The 21,461-nt window shown below is 46.9% G+C and overlaps 1 protein-coding gene across 1 annotated transcript in view; it reads right to left on the bottom strand.

Annotated features, from left to right (window-relative positions):
• Window positions 1-21,011, bottom strand: part of TLR4 (toll like receptor 4) — a 40,448-nt gene extending 19,437 nt beyond the window's left edge. Inside the window, exons 1-2 of the mRNA XM_077468190.1 lie at window positions 20,822-21,011; window positions 11,468-11,634 (exon numbers count right to left, since the gene is read on the bottom strand). Coding sequence (XP_077324316.1) covers window positions 11,468-11,634; window positions 20,822-20,893 — 239 coding nt within the window. The 5' untranslated portion in view covers window positions 20,894-21,011. The remainder of the gene's footprint in view (window positions 1-11,467; window positions 11,635-20,821) is intronic.
• Between the last annotated feature and the right edge of the window lie 450 nt (window positions 21,012-21,461).

Here is a 21,461-nt window from a genome sequence, read left to right as displayed (position 1 = left end):
AGCTACTGGCCTGTCCTGCATCCAGCGTTCTTTCGGAACGCACCTTCAGTGCTGCTGGTGGCTTTGTTACCGATCACAGGGTGCGCCTGTCCACCGAATCTGTTGATCGACTGACCTTCATCAAGATGAATCAGTCTTGGATCACCCACAGCTACCAAGCACCTGAAGCTGATGTAACCGAAATTTTTTTTTTTAAATGTCACATCCCTTCAAGACTGCCTATGCTGATGCTGAGTGACTGTCCTGTTATGTTGATTGTCTATCCTCTTCCTCCTCCGCTGATATGTTGGAAGAACATTTCTGGTTCTGGGTGATGCCATCCGCCCAATTTTTCTGCCCCTGTTTAACAGGGGCGTTTAATTACAATTTTTGATGCAATGCTTTGCAGCAGGGCTAATTCCTGCAATAAAACTAGAGTATATGGGAGAGGTTGCAGTGTCGTGGCACTAGCACCAGTGCCTAAGGCCCAATTTTTCTGCCCCTGTTTAACAGGGACATGTAATTACAATTTTTGATATAATATTTCACAGGAGGGCCCGTTCCTGTGCCCACCCAGAGTAACTGTGAGGACTTATAGTGTTGTGGCACCAGCACCACAACCACCAAAGGTACATTTTTCTACCACTGTTCAACAATGGCATGTAATTACAATTCTTGATATAATCGTTCACAGCAGGGCGCTCCAGCGCCCACCAAGAGTTACTTTGAGGGCTTACAATGTTGTGGCAAAACCAACACCTTGTTCCGCCATTTCTGCAGAGCATATAGGGCAGGCCCCTACTTTCAAACATCCAACTTACAAACATCTCCTACTTGCAAACGGAAGGAGACAACAGCAAGTGAGATGAAAAAAGATGGACGACAAAACAAATTATACAGGGGTGATAACCCTTCCCTATGTTTTCCAAAAAGCTTAAAAATATTTTTTTTGACTGGAGCTACACTTTAAAAATGTACCAGTTGAAAATGACAAACAGATTGTACTTAACACAACAAACCTACACAGTCCCTGTCTTGTTTGCACCGCCTGTATACTGCTGTTCTGAGTATATAGGGTCTGGGGGCCACACGCATTTCCTTTTTTTAATATGGGTACGGGGTTTTCCTTAATATGCGTACAAGACCCAAAGGGGCTGGTAATGGGCAGGGAGGGCTACCCATGCCATTTTTCTCAATGATTTTCAACCATATTGCAGGAACCAGATATAACATTAAAACCGCAAGCAGTTTTAAATGATGTTATTTCCGTTTAATGTCATTTTGTGCAGGGACTGTTCTAAACACGGGAAACACGTGGAACTTCACAGGCATACTACAGACACCCCCCAGGCACGATATTTAAAGGAATATTTCACTTTTTTTTTCACTTTAATCGTCATTAAAATCAGTGCTCCCGCCAAAACTGACATTTTTGAAAACATTTTAGGCATTGACCCATGTCCCCTGGGGCAGGAGCCAGGTCCCCAAACCCTTTTTAGGACAGTATCTTGCATATTAGCCGTTAAAATTAGCACTTTTAATTTCGAACGTTCGAGTCCCATAGACTTCAATGGGGTTCTAACGTTTGTACGAATTTGGGGTCCGTTAGAAAGTTCTGGTGCGAACCGAACCGGGGGGTGTTCGGCTCATCCCTAGTGATACCAAGGATGGGGCACCATTCCTCTGACTGACACCAATGATGGGGCAATACCTCCTAATGACACCATAACGGGGCAATACCTCCCACTGACACCAATGATTGGGCACCATTCCGCCCACAGACACCATTAATAGGGTACCATTTCTTCCACTGATACCAGCAATAAGACCAATGATGGAGCACCATTCCTCTGACTGACACCAATGATGGGGCACTATTCCTTCCACTAACACCAATGATGGGGCAATACCTCCCACTGACACCAATGATGGAGCAATACCTCCTACTGACACCAATGATGGGACACCATTCCTCCCACAGACACCAATGATGGAGCATTACCTCCTACTGACACCAATGATGGGACACCATTCCTCCCACAGACACCATTAATCGGGTACCATTTCTTCCACTGATACCAGCAATAAGACCAATGATGGAGCGCTCTTTGCTCTCAAAGACACCATGGCACTTTTTAATCCCATTGGCCACAGCCTGGCCACAGTAAACTGGCCCTTTGTTCAGAATTTTTGGAGACCCTGATCTAGGAGGTGGTCTTCTGTAGTCCAGGAGAGGAGAACTGGTCAGATCTGACAACTTCATTTGGGTTTACAGCACAGAAAGGGCGCAGAAGCTGGTAGATTACTCCTGTACTGGATAATATCAATGACAATTTATTTGGGCTTCTAGGGGAGCTGATTCATTTTGTCTTTGATGTTATCATTTTAAAAGGGTCACAGACCACCTAGAGCCAGCACCCATGGGTAGGTGGAGCCAGAAAGGGGGTGGATGGTTTTGAGTGGAGGTGTTTGGCACTATCTACATTAACTCATGTTTTGTACAGTACATGTGTTGTTCTGCCAGAAATCCACTGAACTCCTCACTTACTTTTTAAGCTAAGAGCAGTGCTCCTTCTGTGCTGTAAACCAAAGTAGTGATGTCAGCCCTGACCAGTTCTCCTTTCTTTGACAACAGAAGACCTTTCCCTAAATTATAGAGATGAAGAGAGGGAGAGGTGTTCTAAAGACCGATTTAAGAGATTGAACCTTCAAATTACTGAAAGGCTCCATCACTGTAATAGTTGTGAAAATGTATAATAGACTCCCTCAGGAACTAGCTCTAGCCAGCTCAATAGATTATAAAAAAAAAAAGAACTTATAGCTGGATATTAACATTTTAGATAATAACATCAGAGATTGTTAATCCAGGGAACATCTGATTGCCATCTTGAGTAGGGATGAGCCTACATACCTTCTTGAGTAGGGATGAGCCTACATACGTTCGACTCAAACATCGACTGTTCGGCGAATACTGAACGTTATGGGCCGTTCGTGCCAAATTCGTGTGGCGCTCACGGCCCACAATGCACTGCGCCATCGCAGTGCATTGCTGGCTCATGATTGGCCAAGCATGCACTGTGACCCCGCATGCTTGGCCAATCACAGCGCCGGCAGCGAGGAGAGCCATGATTGGCCACAGGCAGGATGCCTGTGGCCAATCATAGCTCAGGCTGTGTAGTACACGCCCCACACTATATAAGGCCACCAGCACGGCGGCCTTGTGTAGTGTGTTGGCGTCTGTAGGAGTTAGTATACACCGTTCGTTATCGGCCGATTTTGCGTTCTTGCTCTTCTGTAGTGGTTGTTGTCTGCGTGCCCTGACCGCAGTATACACCATTATATCCACCTATATAGCTAGCTATATTTCTCTTTTTTAATAGAGCTTGCAGTCAGTTGTAGGAGATTCTGCGTGCCCTGACCGCAGTATACACCGTTATAGCTAGCTATCTTGCTCTTTTTAAATAGAGCTTGCAGTCAGTTGTAGGAGTTTGTGCGTGCTGTCTGCGTGCCCTGACCACAGTATACACCGTTATATCCACCTATATAGCTAGCTATATTGCTCTTTTTAAATAGAGCTTGCAGTCAGTTGTAGGAGATTGTGCGTGCTGTCTGCGTTCCCTGACCACAGTATACATCGCTATATCCACCTATATAGCTGGCTATCTTGCTCTTTTTAAATAGAGCTTGCAGTCAGTTGTAGGAGATTGTGCGTGCTGTCTGCGTGCCCTGACCGCAGTATACACCGTTATATCCACCTACATAGCTAGCTATATTGCTCTTTTTAAATAGAGCTTGCAGTCAGTTGTAGGAGATTGTGCGTGCTGTCTGCGTGCCCTGACCACAGTATATATGGTTATATCCACCTACATAGCTCTTCTCTAATTGCGCCATCTGCCATCTGCAGGAGTTAGTGGGTGTTGTGTGTGCCTCCAGCACAATATACACTACCCAATTGCTGGTTTTCCCATCTCCCTTCAGGCCATTACCATGTCTGGATGGCCAGCAAGGAGAGGCAGACAGGCGCAAGCCGCTAAAAGAGGGCAAGCAGGCTCTGTGTCTAGAGACAACAGTGCTGGTCGTGGACGCGGTGCATCATCATCATCGTGGCCATGGGACACGCTTGTCCTTCTTCAGCTGGACATGTTGAGCCGCAACATGCCGAAGACTTGGTAGAGTGGATGACCAAGCCCTCTTCATTATCCTCATCCTCTCTCACCCAGGCTCAGGGTACTAGCAAAGCAGCTGCCAACGCATTGTCTTCCCTCCTCTCAATGTCATCATCAGTGACTCCTTCCCTAGACCCACCACGTCCTCCTGAGGAGTCTCCTGAGCTCTTTGAGCACAGTGCTGGGTACATGCTCCAGGAGGATGCCCAGTGTTTTGTAGGCTCTGATGATGATACTCAGCTAGAGGAAGGCAGTAGCATGAGATCAGAACGAGGGGATGCTCAAGAAGGACAGCAATCTGGCAGTTATGTTCCACAAGCTGCAGCATACTGCCAGGTTTGCTCCAGCGATAAAGAGGGAGGGGATGATGAGGGCACTGACTCCACGTGGGTGCCTGGTAGGAGAGAGGAGGAGGAGGAGGCACATGTCCAACGAGGCAGGATGCCCTCCAGGGGCCAGCTTAGGGGCAGCACACTAACTGAATCACACCGCAGAGCTCCACCTGTGCAGGGCGCTGCCTCTGCGCGTTATTTTAAAAGTTCTTTGGTGTGGGCCTTTTTTGAGACGAGTGCATCAGATCTCACCACTGCTATTTGCAACATATGTCTCAAGCGTATCTCACGTGGACAAAACATCAACCGCTTGGGCACCACATGCTTGACCAGACATATGTTGACCTGCCATGCAGCTCGTTGGCAAGCGTAGCTCAAAGACCCACGCCAAAGAACAAAGCGGGCCTCTCCTTGCTCCTCATCAGCTGGGATCTCCAACCCCACTAGACCTTCAGTCCTCTCTGAAACCTGCTCTGAGAGGAATGAAGGTGTAGAATTAGGTGTGTCACAGCCAAGTGCTTCCGGGCATTCTGCTAGCAGTACACCCACATCTGATTATAGCAGGCAAACTTCCCTGCCCAAGCTGCTGGACCGCCAAAAGAAGTTCACTCCCAGCCATCCACATGCCCAGCGGCTGAATGCTAGCTTGGCTAAATTGCTAGCACTTCAACTGCTGCCTTTTCAGTTGGTAGACTCGGCCCCTTCCGTGAGTTTGTGCAATGTGCGGTTCCTCAGTGGCAGGTCCCCAAACACCACTTTTTCTCACGGAAGGCGATTCCGGCTCTCTATCAGCATGTGGAAGGCAATGTCCTTGCCTCGCTGGACAGGGCGGTCAGCGGTAAGGTGCCGCACCTTACCACTGACTCATGGTCCAGCAGGCATGGACAGGGACTTTACCTGTCTTTCACGGCCCATTGGGTCACTCTTCTGGCAGCTGAGAAGGATGCAGGACAAGGTGCAGTAGTGTTGGAGGTTGTTCTGCCACCACGCCTCCAAAATGCTGCTATTGGTTGTGACACACCTCTCCTTCACCCCGCCTCTTCTTCTTCCTCCATGGCCTCTTCCAGTGCTCTGTCCTCAGAACCAGCGGTGCTCCGTAGGCGTTCCAGGGGCTACGCAAGTACGCAGGCTAAACAATGCCATGCCGTGCTTGCGCTGGTTTGTTTGGGGGACAGGAGCCACACTGGGGCAGATGTTTTGTCAGCTCTGCAGGGGCAGGCCAAGAGGTGGTTGATGCCATTCCAGCTTAAGCCAGGAAAATGAGGCCCGAAACGGAAAAGACAGAAAAGAAAAAGTAGTGCAGGGCCGGGCATGACCATGTGTTTAGGGGAGACAATGCATGGGTTAATATGAAGAGATAAGAGGGGAGGGGACAGTAAGTAATGTCCAAGGGGGAGTGGTAATATATAAGGAGGAGGCGGGGCTGGGATGGGGAACAGAAAGTTGTGGACAAAGAAATGAGGAGGCAGTTTTTCCTACCCACCCTCCCTATATGTTGTCTGTGTTTGTTGGTTTATGTGTTTTCTTTTTTTCAGGAGCATTGCAGATGGTCATCATGGCAGCTGTGGATTGGCGGTGTTTTGTTGGTCTTTGACGGTGGCAGTAAACATATGTGATGGAAAGGGGTGGGGGGCTCATCGGTAGTATGTGCCCCTCCGGTGTATTCCAGTGAAAGGTTAGCTGGAGTACTGTAATGGTTGCACTGCGGGAAGGGGGTTGTCTCCGAGCTGATTATCCGCTGGAGGCCTATCGTGTGGAAAAAGGTCCCGCAGTGTATTGGTGGAATATGTGTTGGAGTTCCGGGGTGCCGTCAAAGACCAACAGACTGGAGTTAAACAAGTTGTTACGGAAGGGATATTTTGGTATATATTTGATATTGGAGTTATTTATATGGTGTGAATAATAAATAGGCTGCTATGGCCATTTATACTCCAAAATTAAGGTGTGGTCTCATCATTTTAGAAGGGTAAGAAATGGGGATGTTGGAGTACAAGTGGTATAGCAATAAGAGGCAGGTTGGGTACCTCTGAACTACACTGGTCATGGTGGTTTGCGACAATGGCACCAACCTGCTCTCCGCCCTCCGACAGGGACAACTGACCCATGTGCCCTGTGTGGCTCACGTCCTTAACCTGGTGGTGCAGCAGTTCTTGGGCAGGTACCCGGGCTTACAGGATGTCCTGAAGCAGGCCAGGAAATTCTGTGTCCATTTTCACCGATCATTTAATGCCTGTGCTCGGCTGGCTGAGCTCCAAAAGGAGTTGAACCTGCCCAAGAACCGCCTTATATGTGACATGCCCACCAGGTGGAACTCAACGTTGGCCATGCTGCAGCGGCTGCACACGCAGCAGAGGGCCATCAATGAGTACCTGTGCGACTACGGCACCAGCACAGGGTCAGGGGAGCTCGGTTTTTTCTCACCACGCCAGTGGGGCGTGATCAGGGATGCATGCACTGTCCTGTCACCGTTTGAGGAGGCCACAAGGATGGTGAGCAGTGACAGTGCATGCATCAGTGACACTGTACCTCTTGTCCACCTCTTGGAGCATACGCTGCGTGGAATAATGGACAGGGCACTTGAGGCAGAACAGAGGCAGGAAGAGGAGGACTTCCTTGCCTCTCAAGGCCCCCTTTATCCAGACAGTGTTCCTGCTGTGCCACCCATCACACAGGAAGAGGATGAGGAGGAGGAGGAGGAGGACTCCGGACCGAATGCCTCAGCTAACCTACATGGCCTCCCTGATCCTGCAAAGCCTTTGGAAGGATCCTCGTATTCTTTGGATCAAGGAGAGGGACCATTATTGGCTGGCCACTCTCCTTGATCCACGGTACAAGGGTAAGGTTGCCGACCTTATCTTGCCATCGCAGAGGGAGCAGAGGATGAGACATCTCCGGGAGGCCTTGCAGAAAGGTCTGTGCAATGCGTTCCCAGAGACTGGGAGGTTACAAACTCCTGATCCTGGACAACGTGTTGCTGAGGCATCGGTCAGAAGGAGTGGTGGAGAAGGTGGCTGTCTGACTGATGCGTTCAGACAATTTTTTAGTCCGCAGCCCGAAGGTATGATCGGTTCCAGCAACCATCGCCACCGTCTGATTTACAATTACAGTGCAGGAATACCTAGGGGCAAGGTCAGACTTGGACATCTTTCCCACCGAAAATCCTCTGGCTTACTGGGTCTTGAGGATGGATCACTGGCCAGAGCTTGCACAGTACTCAGTTGATCGACTGACCTTCATCAAGATGAATCAGTCTTGGATTACCCACAGCTACCAAGCACCTGAAGCTGATGTAACCAAATAATTTTTTTTGAAATATCACATCCCTTCAAGACTGCCTATGCTGATGCTGAGTGACTGTCCTGTTATGTTGTCTATCCTCTTCCTCCTCCGCTGATGTGTTGGAAGAACATTTCTGGTTCTGGGTGATGCCACCTGCCCAATTTTGCAGCCCCTGTTCAACAGGGGCGTTTAATTACAATTTTTGATGCAATGCTTTGCAGCAGGGCTCATTCCTGCACCACAACTATAGTATATGGGAGAGGTTGCAGTGTCGTGGCACCAGCACCAGTGCCTAAGGCCCAATTTTTCTGCCCCTGTTTAACAGGGGCGCTTAATTACAATTTTTGATGCAATGCTTTGCAGCAGGGCTCATTCCTGCACCACAACTAGAGTATATGGGAGAGGTTGCAGTGTCGTGGCACCAGCACCAGTGCCTAAGGCCCAATTTTTCTGCCCCTGTTTAATAGGGGCGTTTAATTACAATTTTTGATGCAATGCTTTGCAGCAGGGCTCATTCCTGCACCACAACTAGAGTATATGGGAGAGGTTGCAGTGTCGTGGCACCAGCACCAGTGCCTAAGGCCCAATTTTTCTGCCCCTGTTTAACAGGGGCATTTAATTACAATTTTTGATGCAATGCTTTGCAGCAGGGCTCATTCCTGCACTACAACTTGAGTACTTGATATAATCGTTCACTTACAATGTTGTGGCAACACCAACACCTTGTTCCGCCATTTCTGCAGAGCATATAGGGCAGGCCCCTACTTTCAAACATCCAACTTACAAACGTCTCCTACTTGCAAACGGAAGGAGACAACAGCAAGTGAGATGAAAAAAGACTGACAGCAAAACAAATTATACATGGGTGATAACCCTTCCCTATGTTTTCCAAAAAGCTTAAAAATAGATTTTTTGACTGGAGCTACTCTTTAAAAATGTACCAGTTGAAAATTACAAACAGATTCTACTTAACACAACAAACCTACACAGTCCCTGTCTTGTTTGCACCGCCTGTATAATGCTGTTCTGAGTATATAGGGCCTGGGTACGGGGTTCCCCTTAATATCCATACAAGACCCAAAGGGGCTGGTAGTGGGCAGGGGGGTCTACCCATGCCATTTTTCTTAATGATTTTCATCCATATTGCCGGTGTCTTATCATATAAGGTCCTCCATCCGATAGTGTCCGCTGCGTACTGCGCATGCGCAGTACACAGCAACACAGATTCCGAAAATTGCAGAGGATTGCCTGTGCCGTGAGTCCAGGTTCTATCCCCACTATCCAAGTGGACATAGAGTAGGAATATAAAAGAGCCGAGTGCAGCGAGGCCGAGCCCGAAGCATGGCGAGCAAAGCTTGCCCGCGAGGGGCCCTCTAATATTCACAACCCTATTTCCGCTTGGATGGTGGGGCTACCACCTCTACTCACGGTGCAGGCGGCGTTCAGCTTCGGAGATTTTACGAAGCTTCGTCTGCTCCGTACTGCGCATGCGCAGTACGCCGCGGACACTATATGATGGCCGGACACTATATGGCAGAACACCAGAACCAGATATAACATTAAAACCGCAAGCAGTTTTAAATGACGTTATTTCCGTTAAATGTCATTTTGTGCACGGACTGTTCTAAACACGGGAAACACGTGGCACTTCACAGGCATACTATAGACACCCCCAGGCACGATATTTAAAGGAATATTTCACTTTTTTTTCACTTTAATCATCATTAAAATCAGTGCTCCCGCCAAAACGGCCATTTTTAAAAACATTTTAGGCATTGACCCATGTCCCCTGGGGCAGGAGCCAGGTCCCAAAACCCTTTTTAAGACAGTATCTTGCATATTAGCCATTAAAATGAGCACTTTTTATTTTGAACGTTTGAGTCCTATAGACTTCAATGGGATTCTAAAGTTCGTACGAATTTTTGGTCCGTTCGAAAGTTCTGGTGCGAACCGAACCGGGGGGTGTTCGGCTCATCCCTATTCTTGAGTATCAAGAAGAATTTTTCCCCCACACTGGGGCAAGTTGGCTCATGTTTTATAGTTTTTTGCCTTGCTCTAGATCAACTGTAGGTATAGAGTTCTGTATATGGAAGTTTTCTATTTATTTTTTCAACTGGTTGAAATAGATGGGCTTTTGGTGTCTTTTTTCAGCCTAACTAACTATGTAAGACCTTGTCTGAAAGTTCTTATGGTCTCAGATCATCGAATACCTAGACATATTCAACTGGGCTTGTTCTGTGACATTGAAGACAATTTCCTTCTCATCCAAGTAGTTTCCTCAGGTCAAATGAGCATCAGGAATATATGAATATATCCCAGTATTGCTTGTGTGCCTATAAATGCTGGGGTATGTTTCTGGCACTTATTCCAACCCGGGGAAGCCTCTTTTGATGAGTGATGAAACATCTTCAAGATTACACAACACATCCAGTTGACTGGAACTAACTACTACTAGATAGTCTAACATCTGAATCCTTCAGGTCTTATATTGGTCTTCATAACACCTCTCCCTCTCCTCATCCCCATAAAATAGGGTGAGGCATTCTATAATCCTCAAGAGGAGAACTGACTGGGTTGAAAATGTTTTCTAACTGTGATTTACCCAATTACTACTCAGTTCCACCAACCTAAGGCCAATGTCTATCCATAAACAATTACCACTCAGTTATACCAAGCCATGGCCAAGGTCTACCCATGATTTAACCGATTACTACTCTGTTCCACCAAGCCAAGGCCAAGGTCTACCCATGATTTGCTCAATTGCTACTCAGTTCCACCAAGCCAAGCCCAAGGTCTACCCATGATTTACCCAATTACTATTCAGTTCCACTAAGCCAAGACTAAGATCTATACATGATTTACCCATATATCATTCAGTTCCACCAAGCGAAGATCAAGGTCTACCCATGATTTCCCCAATTACCTCACTGTTTCACCAAGCCAAGACCAAGGTCTACCTGTGATTTACCCAATCACCACTCAGTTCCACCAAGCCAAGGCCAAGGTCTACTCATGATTTACCCCACTACCATTCAGTTCCACCGCGTCAAGACCAAGGTCTACCTGTGGTTTCCCCAATTACCTCTCAGTTTCACCAAGCCAAGGCCAAGATCTACCCATGATTTACCCAATTACTGTTCAGTTCCACACAGCCAGGATCAAGGTCTACCTGTGATTTACCCAATTACCACTCAGTTTCACAAAGCCAAGGTCAACCCATGATTTACACAATTACTATTCAGTTCCACAAGGCCAAGGTCTATCAATGATTTACTCAACTACCATTCAGTTCCACCAAGCCAAGGCTAAGGTCTACCTGTGATTTACTCAATTACCACTCAGTTCCACCAAGCCAAGATTTACTCAATTACCATTCAGTTTCACCAAGCCAAGACCAATTTCTACCCATGATTTACCCAAATACCGATCCATTCCTCCCAAACCAAGGGGAAGGTCTACCCCTGATTTACCCAATTACCACTATATTCCACCAAGTCAATGCCAAGATCTAGTAATGATTTACCCAATTTCCACTCAGTTTCACCAAGCCATTCTTATATTTTAGCAATGCCATACCTTTGTTTGATAAGCCTAGCTCCTTTAAAACTCTGAGAAGTTATTGAATGTCCAGGTACAAATCACATCACATTATAATAATGGAAATATAGCGTACTGAGCTAATGATTTTTCAAGCAGAAGATGTAGATTTACCTGGTAAGATCAAGAATCTGAAGTTGGGATAGTCTTGACAAACTCTTATTATAAAGATGTTTAAGAGGATTAAAACTGAGATCCAGCCCATTAATCTCTTCAGGCAAATCTGCAGGAACTGTGGATAAGTTGCAGTTATAACAGTTCATGGATATTTGATGAGTTTCCTGTCGTGAAAAGGAAAAGGATATTACCTTATTTGTAGCTAATGTAAACTGAACCTAAATAAGCTGAAGCTGAACTCCAGTTACGTAGCTAGATATAAAGTCAGGATACATCCTGTATATCTGAACCAAAGAACCTGTATTTCTGTCCATTAATTATTGGGATTTATACAGCCCTGGCAAAAAGCACAGCCAGCCAGCCCGGAGACCTGATGTTCCTCTACTGCAGTTTGGTAATACAGCTAGGACATGCCCCCCAACTTACAACTGGCCATTGAAAGAGACAAAACAGACTGATGAGCTTATGTACCTGTCCCTCTGCTCTCCCCTCCTCTCTGGAAATTCCTTGTTAGCATCAGAGCATTGCAGTACAGCTGATTGGCTCCTTGTGCTGATTCTCCCTCCCCTACTATGAGCTCTGCTGTACAGGGGGTTGCAAAAGGCTGGTGCCGAGTCATAGTCGGGTAGTTGCAATTTTTGAATGATTTTTAATTGAACACATATCTGCATGGAAATAAGCTTTATGTACGGAGCTCTCATTCTGCTTCTTGGATTTTATAGCCCAAGCCCAACACTGCAGGGCTAAATGTTCGTAATGTCTAGGAGGTGTGGCACAGGGTGTGGCTACTTACCCGATGCTCAGCTCCAGCTGCCTCTGACACTTTTCCTCCTCTCCCCAAAGCTCCGGTCTGTGGGCAGAGCCTCCGGGTCATCACGTACAATACAAGACATTAAAGTGGAATTTCTCCCCGCTCCTCTTCTATTTTAAGTAATATTTGTTTTTTGTTGTGGGGGGGTAGCTGGTTTTGACAGGTACCCCCTCTCACTTCCTGTCAGATCACAGCAGCGATCCACCGGAAGTTCTCCTGCCCCATCTGCAACATTCTGGTACACGTCACCGCTCGCAGAAGATTGCAGAACCATCCATTCACAATGTGCACCTAAAGAAGACGTTCTGCTTTATGCTTCCTACCACTCCTCTTCTATTTTTGGCAACATTTTTTTTTTTGGGGGGGGGGGGGGGGTCAGGTGCCTGATTTTGACAGGTACCCACTCCCACTTCTAGTCGAATCGTCGCAGCGATCCCCCAGAAGTTCTCCTCCCTCCCCCTGCCTGCAACCTTCTAGTACACATCGTAGGTCCTAGAAGATTGTGGGATCATTCACAATGTGCACCTGAAGGAGAGGTTCTGTTTTATGCCCTCATCCCCCCTTCTTTTTTATTTTTGGCAATTTTTTTTTTTGGGAGGGGGCAAGTACTTGGTTTTGACAGGTACTCCCACTTACAGTCGGACTGCCGCAGCAATCCACCAGAAGTTCTCCTCCCTCTCCCCGCCTGCAACCTTCTGGTACATGTCACAGGTGCCAGAAGACCATTCACAAGGTGGGACTATTCACAAGGTGCACCTAAAGGAGAAGTTCTGCTTTATACCCTCCTCCCCCTCCTCTTCTATTTTTTGTAAATTTTTTTGGGGGGCAGATATCTGTTTGACCAGTGGCGGCCCCTTCATAAGGGACGCAGGGGCGCTGCCCCCCTAACCCATGCTCCTGGCCCCTAATCTACATGCAGGGTGCTGGACACATGGATTTCACTGGTGTTTTTTTAGAAGAACATGATTAGCGCCTCATGCTCTAATTGGCTTCAAAAAAGGGTGGGCTATCAATAGCGAATGTACATTCACTATTGTCTTCCTGATTGTCCTCCCGGCCAATCAGGAAATGGGCCCTGAGATTGGCAGAGAGGAGAAGCAATCTTTTTGGCCCATTTTAGTCTTCTGCAATTGTTTTAGTTTTAGTCATATTTAGTCGACTAAATCTCCAGGATATTTTAGTCGACTAAAATCTAACGGGTGTAATTAAATTGTAAACATTTCTCTACAATTCCAACTCATAATTTCACTCATTATGAGTGAAAAATCTAATATGTTATCATTTATTATTACATCGAGGTATGAACATGCACTACAGACCAGTGTTCATTTTTAAGTCAAATTTCAATTTAGTTTTAGTCTTAGTCTTTTGACTAAAATGGCATTTTAGTTTTAGTCGTATTTTAGTCAACTAAAATAGTATTCATTTAGTCGACTAAAATGTTTTAGTCATTTTAATTGACGAAATTGACACTGGGTGGCACTAATATGCTGTACTGATGGACACTGATACTTTGCCCTGATGGGCACTGTGACAGAGGCTGTTGGAGGGGACAGAATGCGAGCCTCTTGCCTTGCGATTATGGGCCCTGGCATTTGGGGGAACGGTCCTCTTGGATTTACTTGGATTCAGATCCATGTCCCCCCCCAAGACCCACAGACTCTGGATATGTATTTGCCATATTAGCAATAGACTGAATCACACTGTTGGGACACAAACTGTTAGATGCTAATGTCATCAACTCCAGCCACCTGTCTGTTGTGTAAATGAGTCTAGTCTGGCTTGTAAGAGTATTCCACACATTGTTGTTTGTGCTAATTAACCCTGTGTTTATGTTTATGTTAATGTGTATTGAATAGTCAATCAGTGAGCTAGGAGACAAAGTCTTACCCTGAAAAGTCCTATCTCTCAGACAACTAGTCTGGGTCAATGATTAGATAATTAGTTCATGCTAATTAGGTTAGGTTTTAGTCATCCTACTGTATATATTTGTAGGACATCTCAAATAAAAGATTATTCCTGGTGTACTTCAAGACTGGTGTTGTCTAGTTCTTGGGGGTTCCTATAGCCAGAGCCAGCGGTATTACTGACGGAAACACTCAAGCGGATAGCAGGAGAGGTACAGATACCAGCCGCCATGCATGAAGAATTCAGAAGGAGGTTGCAAGAGATTCAGCTACAGCACAGAGGACCAGTATCAGAGCAGGTCCTGCTGGGATGGTTTGATTCTATTCGCTGTGAACTCTGGAAGGAAGCACTAGCCCGTAAGCAGCGTCACCAGGGAAAAGTTCTCCCCTCCAACCAGGAAAGGTACTGGTCGCAGTATGGATTGCGGGTGCTGTTTTTAGGAGAAAACACGCACAAGGAGCAGATATCTGAATTAAGCAGGCTGGTCTGGGCAGAGATGAAGCTGGATGAGAGTTACAGAGCCCTCCGGTGGCATGTATCCAAAGCATGTCCCTGGATAGCAGATGACAGCCCAATGGAAGGCTTAAGCTACGGCGGCCTGGGACTGTTGTATGTGAAGCTGACAGGGGACTCTAACTTGGAGATTTGTAGTGGCGGTTGGATGAAATCATGGATTTCAGAAAAGGGCTATTGAATGTCTTGGAAGTGCACTGGGCACTGGAAGATTTGGAGTTTCTGGCCGTTCAGGAATGGGAGCTGGAGATCGCCTACAGATGGCTGCTAGACTCTGCTCAGTGCCAGGGCTGGGCTCCCTTTGCCTGGTACTATCAGGAAATACCTGTTGACAACTCTGAAATCCTGGCTGAAGAGTCGGCAATGTGGCAGAGTAACAGTGTGCTTTGCCAACCTGCCCCCGCAGCTATGGATGCAGAGGTTTTATGGTGGATGCAGAAAGTGCTGACTGACCTTGATGATCCTGTTTCTGCATGGGATGATCTTGGATGGAGGAATGTGCCTGTCCAGCAGCATGCCAGAGAATCGTCAGTGGAAAATGTGGAGATTGCCATCCCCAAACCTGAAGTGCTGACAACAGGGTAAAGCTCTGCTAACCTCTGCTCAGCACCGATAGCATCTTCTGGGTTCCACGGACAGGAAATTGTGAAACTCTATCCCCAGAGACTAGTTGCAGAGACAGGGGATTTAATAGACTTTTGTGCTGAGAAAGATGAACCTGATGAGCCTCCAGCAGAAGAGCTGGTATTAGGGCCAAACTTCACTGTGCTCTGCCAAGCACCAACAGTAGTATCTGTGGAATTACAAGGAACTTCCCCAGCTGAAGCCCTGGTCACCGGACAGAGGGTCCAAGACCTCTGCCCCACACCTGTGGCAATTCAGGAGGCTCAGGGTGAGAAGGTAGCGATCACTTCCCAGCATCAGATACAGGGGGAGAAGGGAGAGGAGGTGTTTGTTGTCCCTCCTCAACAGTCGGCCAGGGTGGAGAAAGCGGTCTTTCCTCCCCAGCAAAGATCCGTGCACCTGGGAAGCAGTACCACAGACGTCATCCCAGCAGCCAGATGAGGGAACGGAAAGGGAAGCAGCCAGCTCACCTCCCCAATGGCAGCTACACAGTTTGGGAGTGGAGGAATCCAGCCTCTTGCCCCAACAGTTAGCCGAAGCGGATGATGTGGAGCCCCCAGAAGAAGTGCTGGCAACAGGGCAGAGTGCTATCAAACTCTGCCCAGCACCGGCAGCAACTGTGAAGTTCCAGGGAGCTGGGGCATTTGGCTCATCTCTGCAGCCAGGGGCGTCTTTAATATTGATTGGACCCCGGGCAAAAATTTTCTTGGGCCCCCCCCCATGTAGTTTCGCTCTCCACCTGCTCTGAGACATACAATAAATAGCAGCTAGAATCAGTTTACTGTATCAGATCAGGCAGTGATTGCCATTGGTTGCCAGAGGTTACAGCATATGATTTCTGCTTGTTGATTGGTTGCTGGAAATTACTGTACAGTAATACTGCTCACTGATTGGTTGCTATAGGTTACAGCACATCTTCTCCTTACTACAGGGGGGCATGATATACATATGAATGCTGCCTTTATTTACATATCAATGTTGTCGGGCTCAGCTATTTACATATGAATTCAGCTGTTATTTGCATAAGAGTGCTGTCATTATTTACATATGAATGATGGTTATTTACATGTAAACACAGGGTCTGCAGGTGAGTCATATGTACACAACAATAGGGCAGAGCTGGGCAGCATTAGTAGCTACACTTCACACTGAGATATTGGGACACAGCACAGCACTAAAGCTTCAAGAGATAAGGGAATTTAAACTGGGATAGTTGGCAAGTATGAGGCAGCGGCTTTGGGCCCCACAACAATGACAGGGCCCAGGGCAGCTGCCCCTTTTGCCCTGCCTTAAAGACGACCCTGTCTCCAGCCACAGATTACATAATTTATGGACTTAATGGACTGTACATCAGAGGATGTCATAGATTATGCATCACCTGCTCAAGTACTTGCAGCAGGACAGAATACTGCAGACCCCTGCTCCACACCCGTGGCAGTTTTCGGAGGCCCAAGGTGAGAAGGTGATGGTCCCTCTCTCCCAGTGGATTTCAGAGATGAAGGGAGGAGAAGCAGATATTTTGCCTCCCCAACAATGGTTAATGCACCTGGGAGACAATACCAGTGAAAGGGAGTTCTAACAGCAGACGGCGCCCCAGAATGATGACACCAATCCAGCTGAAGCCCTGGCAACCGGGCAGAGTGCTACCAACCTCTGCCCAGCACTGGTAATGGCTGCAGAGTTCCAGGGAGCCGGGGCGGTCAGCCTGACTCACCAAAAGTCAGCTGGAGTGGATGATGTGGGGTCCTCAGCTGAAGTGCTAACAGGACAGAATGCTACTAGCCCCTACACACAATGGTAGCTCGAGCTGATATCGATGGATGGAATTTCAGTCTCCACTTGTATACCCCAGGGATGCTGGGCAGTCGGCCCAGATCCCAACAGCTTGATGGAGTGAGCCCAGTCACCCTGTCTTCTCTCCAGAGGCTGAAAAGGCTCGAGCGAGAAGGGTCAGTCAAGGCCTCTCCCCAGCGGTGGATATGTTCTCTGAGAGAAGCAGAGGTTGGTTGGGTGAGGAATACTCTGTTTGGACCAATTTGTTTGGGGTACTGTGTGGATACCGGCATTGGGGGACTGAAATTACTGACTAACTTCAGAGTCAACCCGTATGGGGTCTCCTCCTGTGTTAGTCTCCTGCCGAAAGGGGAGAAATGTGACATACCTATCCGGGACAGAGGCTGTTGGAGGGGACAGAATGCGAGCCTCTTGACTTGCGATTATGGACCCTGGCATTTGGGGGAATGGTGGCTGTATGCCTGGGGACCCCTGAGGTGGTGTTACTTGGATTCAGATCCATGTCCCCCCTCCACCCCCCCCCCCCAAGACACACAGACTCTGGATATGTATTTGCCATATTAGCAATAGACTAAATCACACTGTTGAGACACAAACTGTTAGATGCTAATGTCATCAACTCCAGCCACCTGTCTGTTGTGTAAATGAGTCTAGTCTGGCTTGTAAGAGTATTCCACACATTGTTGTTTGTGCTAATTAACCCTGTGTTAATGTTTATGGTAATGTGTATTGAATAGTCAATCAGTGAGCTAGGAGACAAAGTCTTACCCTGAAAAGTCCTATCTCTCAGACAACTAGTCTGGGTCAATGATTAGATAATTAGCTCATGCTAATTAGGTTAGGTTTTAGTCATCCTACTGTATATATTTGTGGGACATCTCAAATAAAAGATTATTCCTGGTGTACTTCAAGACTGGTGTTGTCTAGTTCTTGGGGGTTCCATTGGCGTCGTGTTCCAGGACTTGGGAAGCGGTATTACTGACGGAAACACTCAAGCGGAGTGTGGGGGACGTTCCGTCACAGGCAATAATTAGGTGGCACTAATATGCAGCACTGATGGGGACTGATGATGCTGCACTGATGAGCACTATTGGGCACTGATTAGATGGCACTAATATGCTGCAGTGATGGGCACCGATGAGCACTGATAGGCAGCACTGATGGGCAGCAGTGATGAGCAGGCACTGATGAGCACTGATAGGCGGCACTGATGAGGGCACTAATTAAGTGGCACTAATATGCTGCACTGACGGGTACTGAGAGGCTGTACTGATGGGCACTGATGAGGGCACTGATTAGGTGGCACTAATATGCAGCACTGATGGGGACTGATGCTGCTGCACAGATGGGCACTATTGGGCACTGATGATGGCACTGATTAGGTGGCACTAATATGCTGCACTTATGGGCACCGATGAGCACTGATAGGCAGCACTGATGAGTAGGCACTGATGAGCACTGATAGGCGGCACTGATGAGGGCACTAATTAGTTGGCACTAATATGCTGCACTGATGAGGGCACTGATTAGGTGTCACTAATATGCTGCACTGGTGGGCACTGATAGGCTACACTGATGAGGCAGCACTGATGGGGACTGATGAGGCTGCATTGATGGGCACTGATTAGGTGGCACTAATATGCTGCACTGATGGGCACCGATGAGCACTGATAGGCAGCACTTATGAGCCGGCACTGATGAGCACTGATAGGCGGCACTGATGAGGGCACTAATTAGGTGGCACTAATATGCTGCACTGATGAGGGCACTGATTAGGTGTCACTAATATGCTGCACTGATGGACACTGATAGGCTGCACTGATGAAGCAGCACTGATGGGGACTGATAAGGCTGCATTGATGGACACTGATGAGGGCACTGATTAGGTGGCACTAATATGCTGCACTGATGGGCACCGATGAGCACCGATAGGCAGCACTGATGAGCACTGATAGGCGGCACTGACGAGGGCACTAATTAGGTGGCACTAATAAGCTGCACTGATTGGCACTGATGAGGGCACTGATTAGGTGGCATTAATATGCTGCACTTATGGGCACTGATAGGCTGCACTGATGAGGTATCACTGATGGGGACTGATGAGGCTGCACTGATGGGGACTGATGAGCACTGATAGGGAGCACTGATAAGCAGGCACTGACGGGCACTGAAATACAGCACTGATTGGTGTCACTGATGGGCACTGATTGGTGTCATTGATGGGCACTGTTGGGGCTGCACTGATGATCGATGCATGATTATCTGTGCATGTCTCCCCTGTGAGGAAATGCAGCTGATCGACACACTCTGTCAGTGGGAGGTGAGGAGAGTTGATAAACGGCACTTCAGCATTTACATGTGATCAGCTGTGATTGGACATACGTAAAGAGCCGCGTCATCGTGCCCCCACAGGCGAGCGAGAGCGGTGACACTGGGGCGACATCATATGACATTGCCCCAAAACTAGAGGAAAACATATAGGGAATGAAAGGAAAGCAAGGTCCATAAAGACATGGATGAGCGAGTTTGGGTTGGAGGAACTTGACTGGCCTGCACAGAGTCCTGACCTCAACCCGATAGAACACCTTTGGGATGAATTAGAGCGGAGACTGCAAGCCAGGCCTTCGCTTCCAACATCAGTGCCTGACCTCACAAATGCGCTTCTGGAAGAATGGTCAAACACTCCCATAGACACACTCCTAAACCTTGTGGACAGTCTTCCCCAGAAGAGTTGATGTATTATTTGTTATTATTTTTTATCGGTAACTAGATGGACTTTTTTTTTTACCTGACTAGCTATGAAATACAGGTATACAGGATGAAAAAAATATAGGTATACAGGATGAACTGTATAACTGTATGTGTGCGTGTGTGTGTATATAAATATATATATATATATATATATATATATATATATATATATATATATACATATATACATATATGTATGTATATGTATCTCTCGCTCTCTCTCTCTCTCTCTCTCTATATATATATATATATATATATATATATATATATATATGAAAATATGAAATACAGGTATACAGGGTGAAAATCACAAATAAGTAATAAACAAAACAAAAATATACAAAAAACATTTGGTAATTCAGCCCCTCCCCCCATGGGGTTGAGTTTCATCATTCAGGGTTCATCCTCTATTCATAGGTGTTGCACTTAATATATTTATATATCCCATGTTTTTTTTTTTCAGGGCTGGTTTGCTGTTCCATCCACCCACCACCCTCCTTTCCCATCGCGGGCATGGGACCGGCCATGGCGGAGCTTTGGAGCAAGTTCCTCTTCCACCTCCTGGTTCTAAAACCCCATTTGGTATCTGGACCCTCAGATAGGGGGACATTTCAGATATCAAACTGATAAGAACAGAGCTGAGGAGCAGATTTTTCATAGACGATGCAATTAGATGAAACAAGATTTTTGTACGAAGAACATAAATAAATCTTATTACAAACCCCGGATAATGCAGAACGGAGATCTGCACTGCTTGTCCCACCACCAGTAGGGACCTCCTGACTGGGGAACCTCTACCCTTAACCAGACCCGAGCCGTATAATGCTTAACACTGGCTTAGAGATAAAGTATAATGCTGGCAGCCATGTGCCTGTAGTTACATTGTGGATGACATACCAGTATTTTTGTACAGTATAAAATTATACATTTTTTATTCATTGATTACTCACCAGCTTGCAGCAGCTCCAAGCCCTGTGGAATGGAAGGCAGAAGATGAGCAATGATGTCCACAGATGGTCCATACTCTTTAAAATAGACCTTTAATCAGTCTTCGGTTATAGCCCTCTGTCTGGGTTCAGTATCTCATCCCTCATATCGTCTAAAGAAAAACGAAGGTTTAATTGTGAAAGTACAGAAATGACTCAGAGTATCACTTCCTCAATCTCATTACATGCTCAGTGGGGGTCAGCAACATACTGTCTGGATTTAATTAGTCAGTAAAAAAAAAAATCATAATCATAATACGAAATAATAAATGGAGCATGGGCATGGAGGTCACCAGAGCTTCACAGGTCCCCAATGGAGTCCTCTTCCCCTTCTCCATGACGACATCACAGAGCTGGTGGATGTTAGAGACCTTGAGCTCCTCCAACTTCCGTTTGAGGATATCCTACAGATACTCACTAGGGTTTAGGTCTGGAGACATGCTTGGCCAGTCCATCACCTTTACCCTCAGCTTCTTTAGCAAGGCAGTGGTGGTCTTGAAGGTGTATTTTGGGTCGTTATCATGTTGGAATACTGCCCTGTGGCCCAGTCTCTGAAGGGAGGGGATCATGCTCTGCTTCAGTTGGCATTCATAGTTCCCTCAAT

This window comes from Lithobates pipiens, unplaced genomic scaffold, assembly GCF_037356315.1.
Source record: "Lithobates pipiens isolate NorthernLeopardFrog02 unplaced genomic scaffold, aLitPip1_a1.2 Scaffold_1, whole genome shotgun sequence".
NCBI lineage: Eukaryota > Metazoa > Chordata > Amphibia > Anura > Ranidae > Lithobates > Lithobates pipiens.
This window is presented reverse-complemented; position numbering and strand designations above follow the sequence as displayed.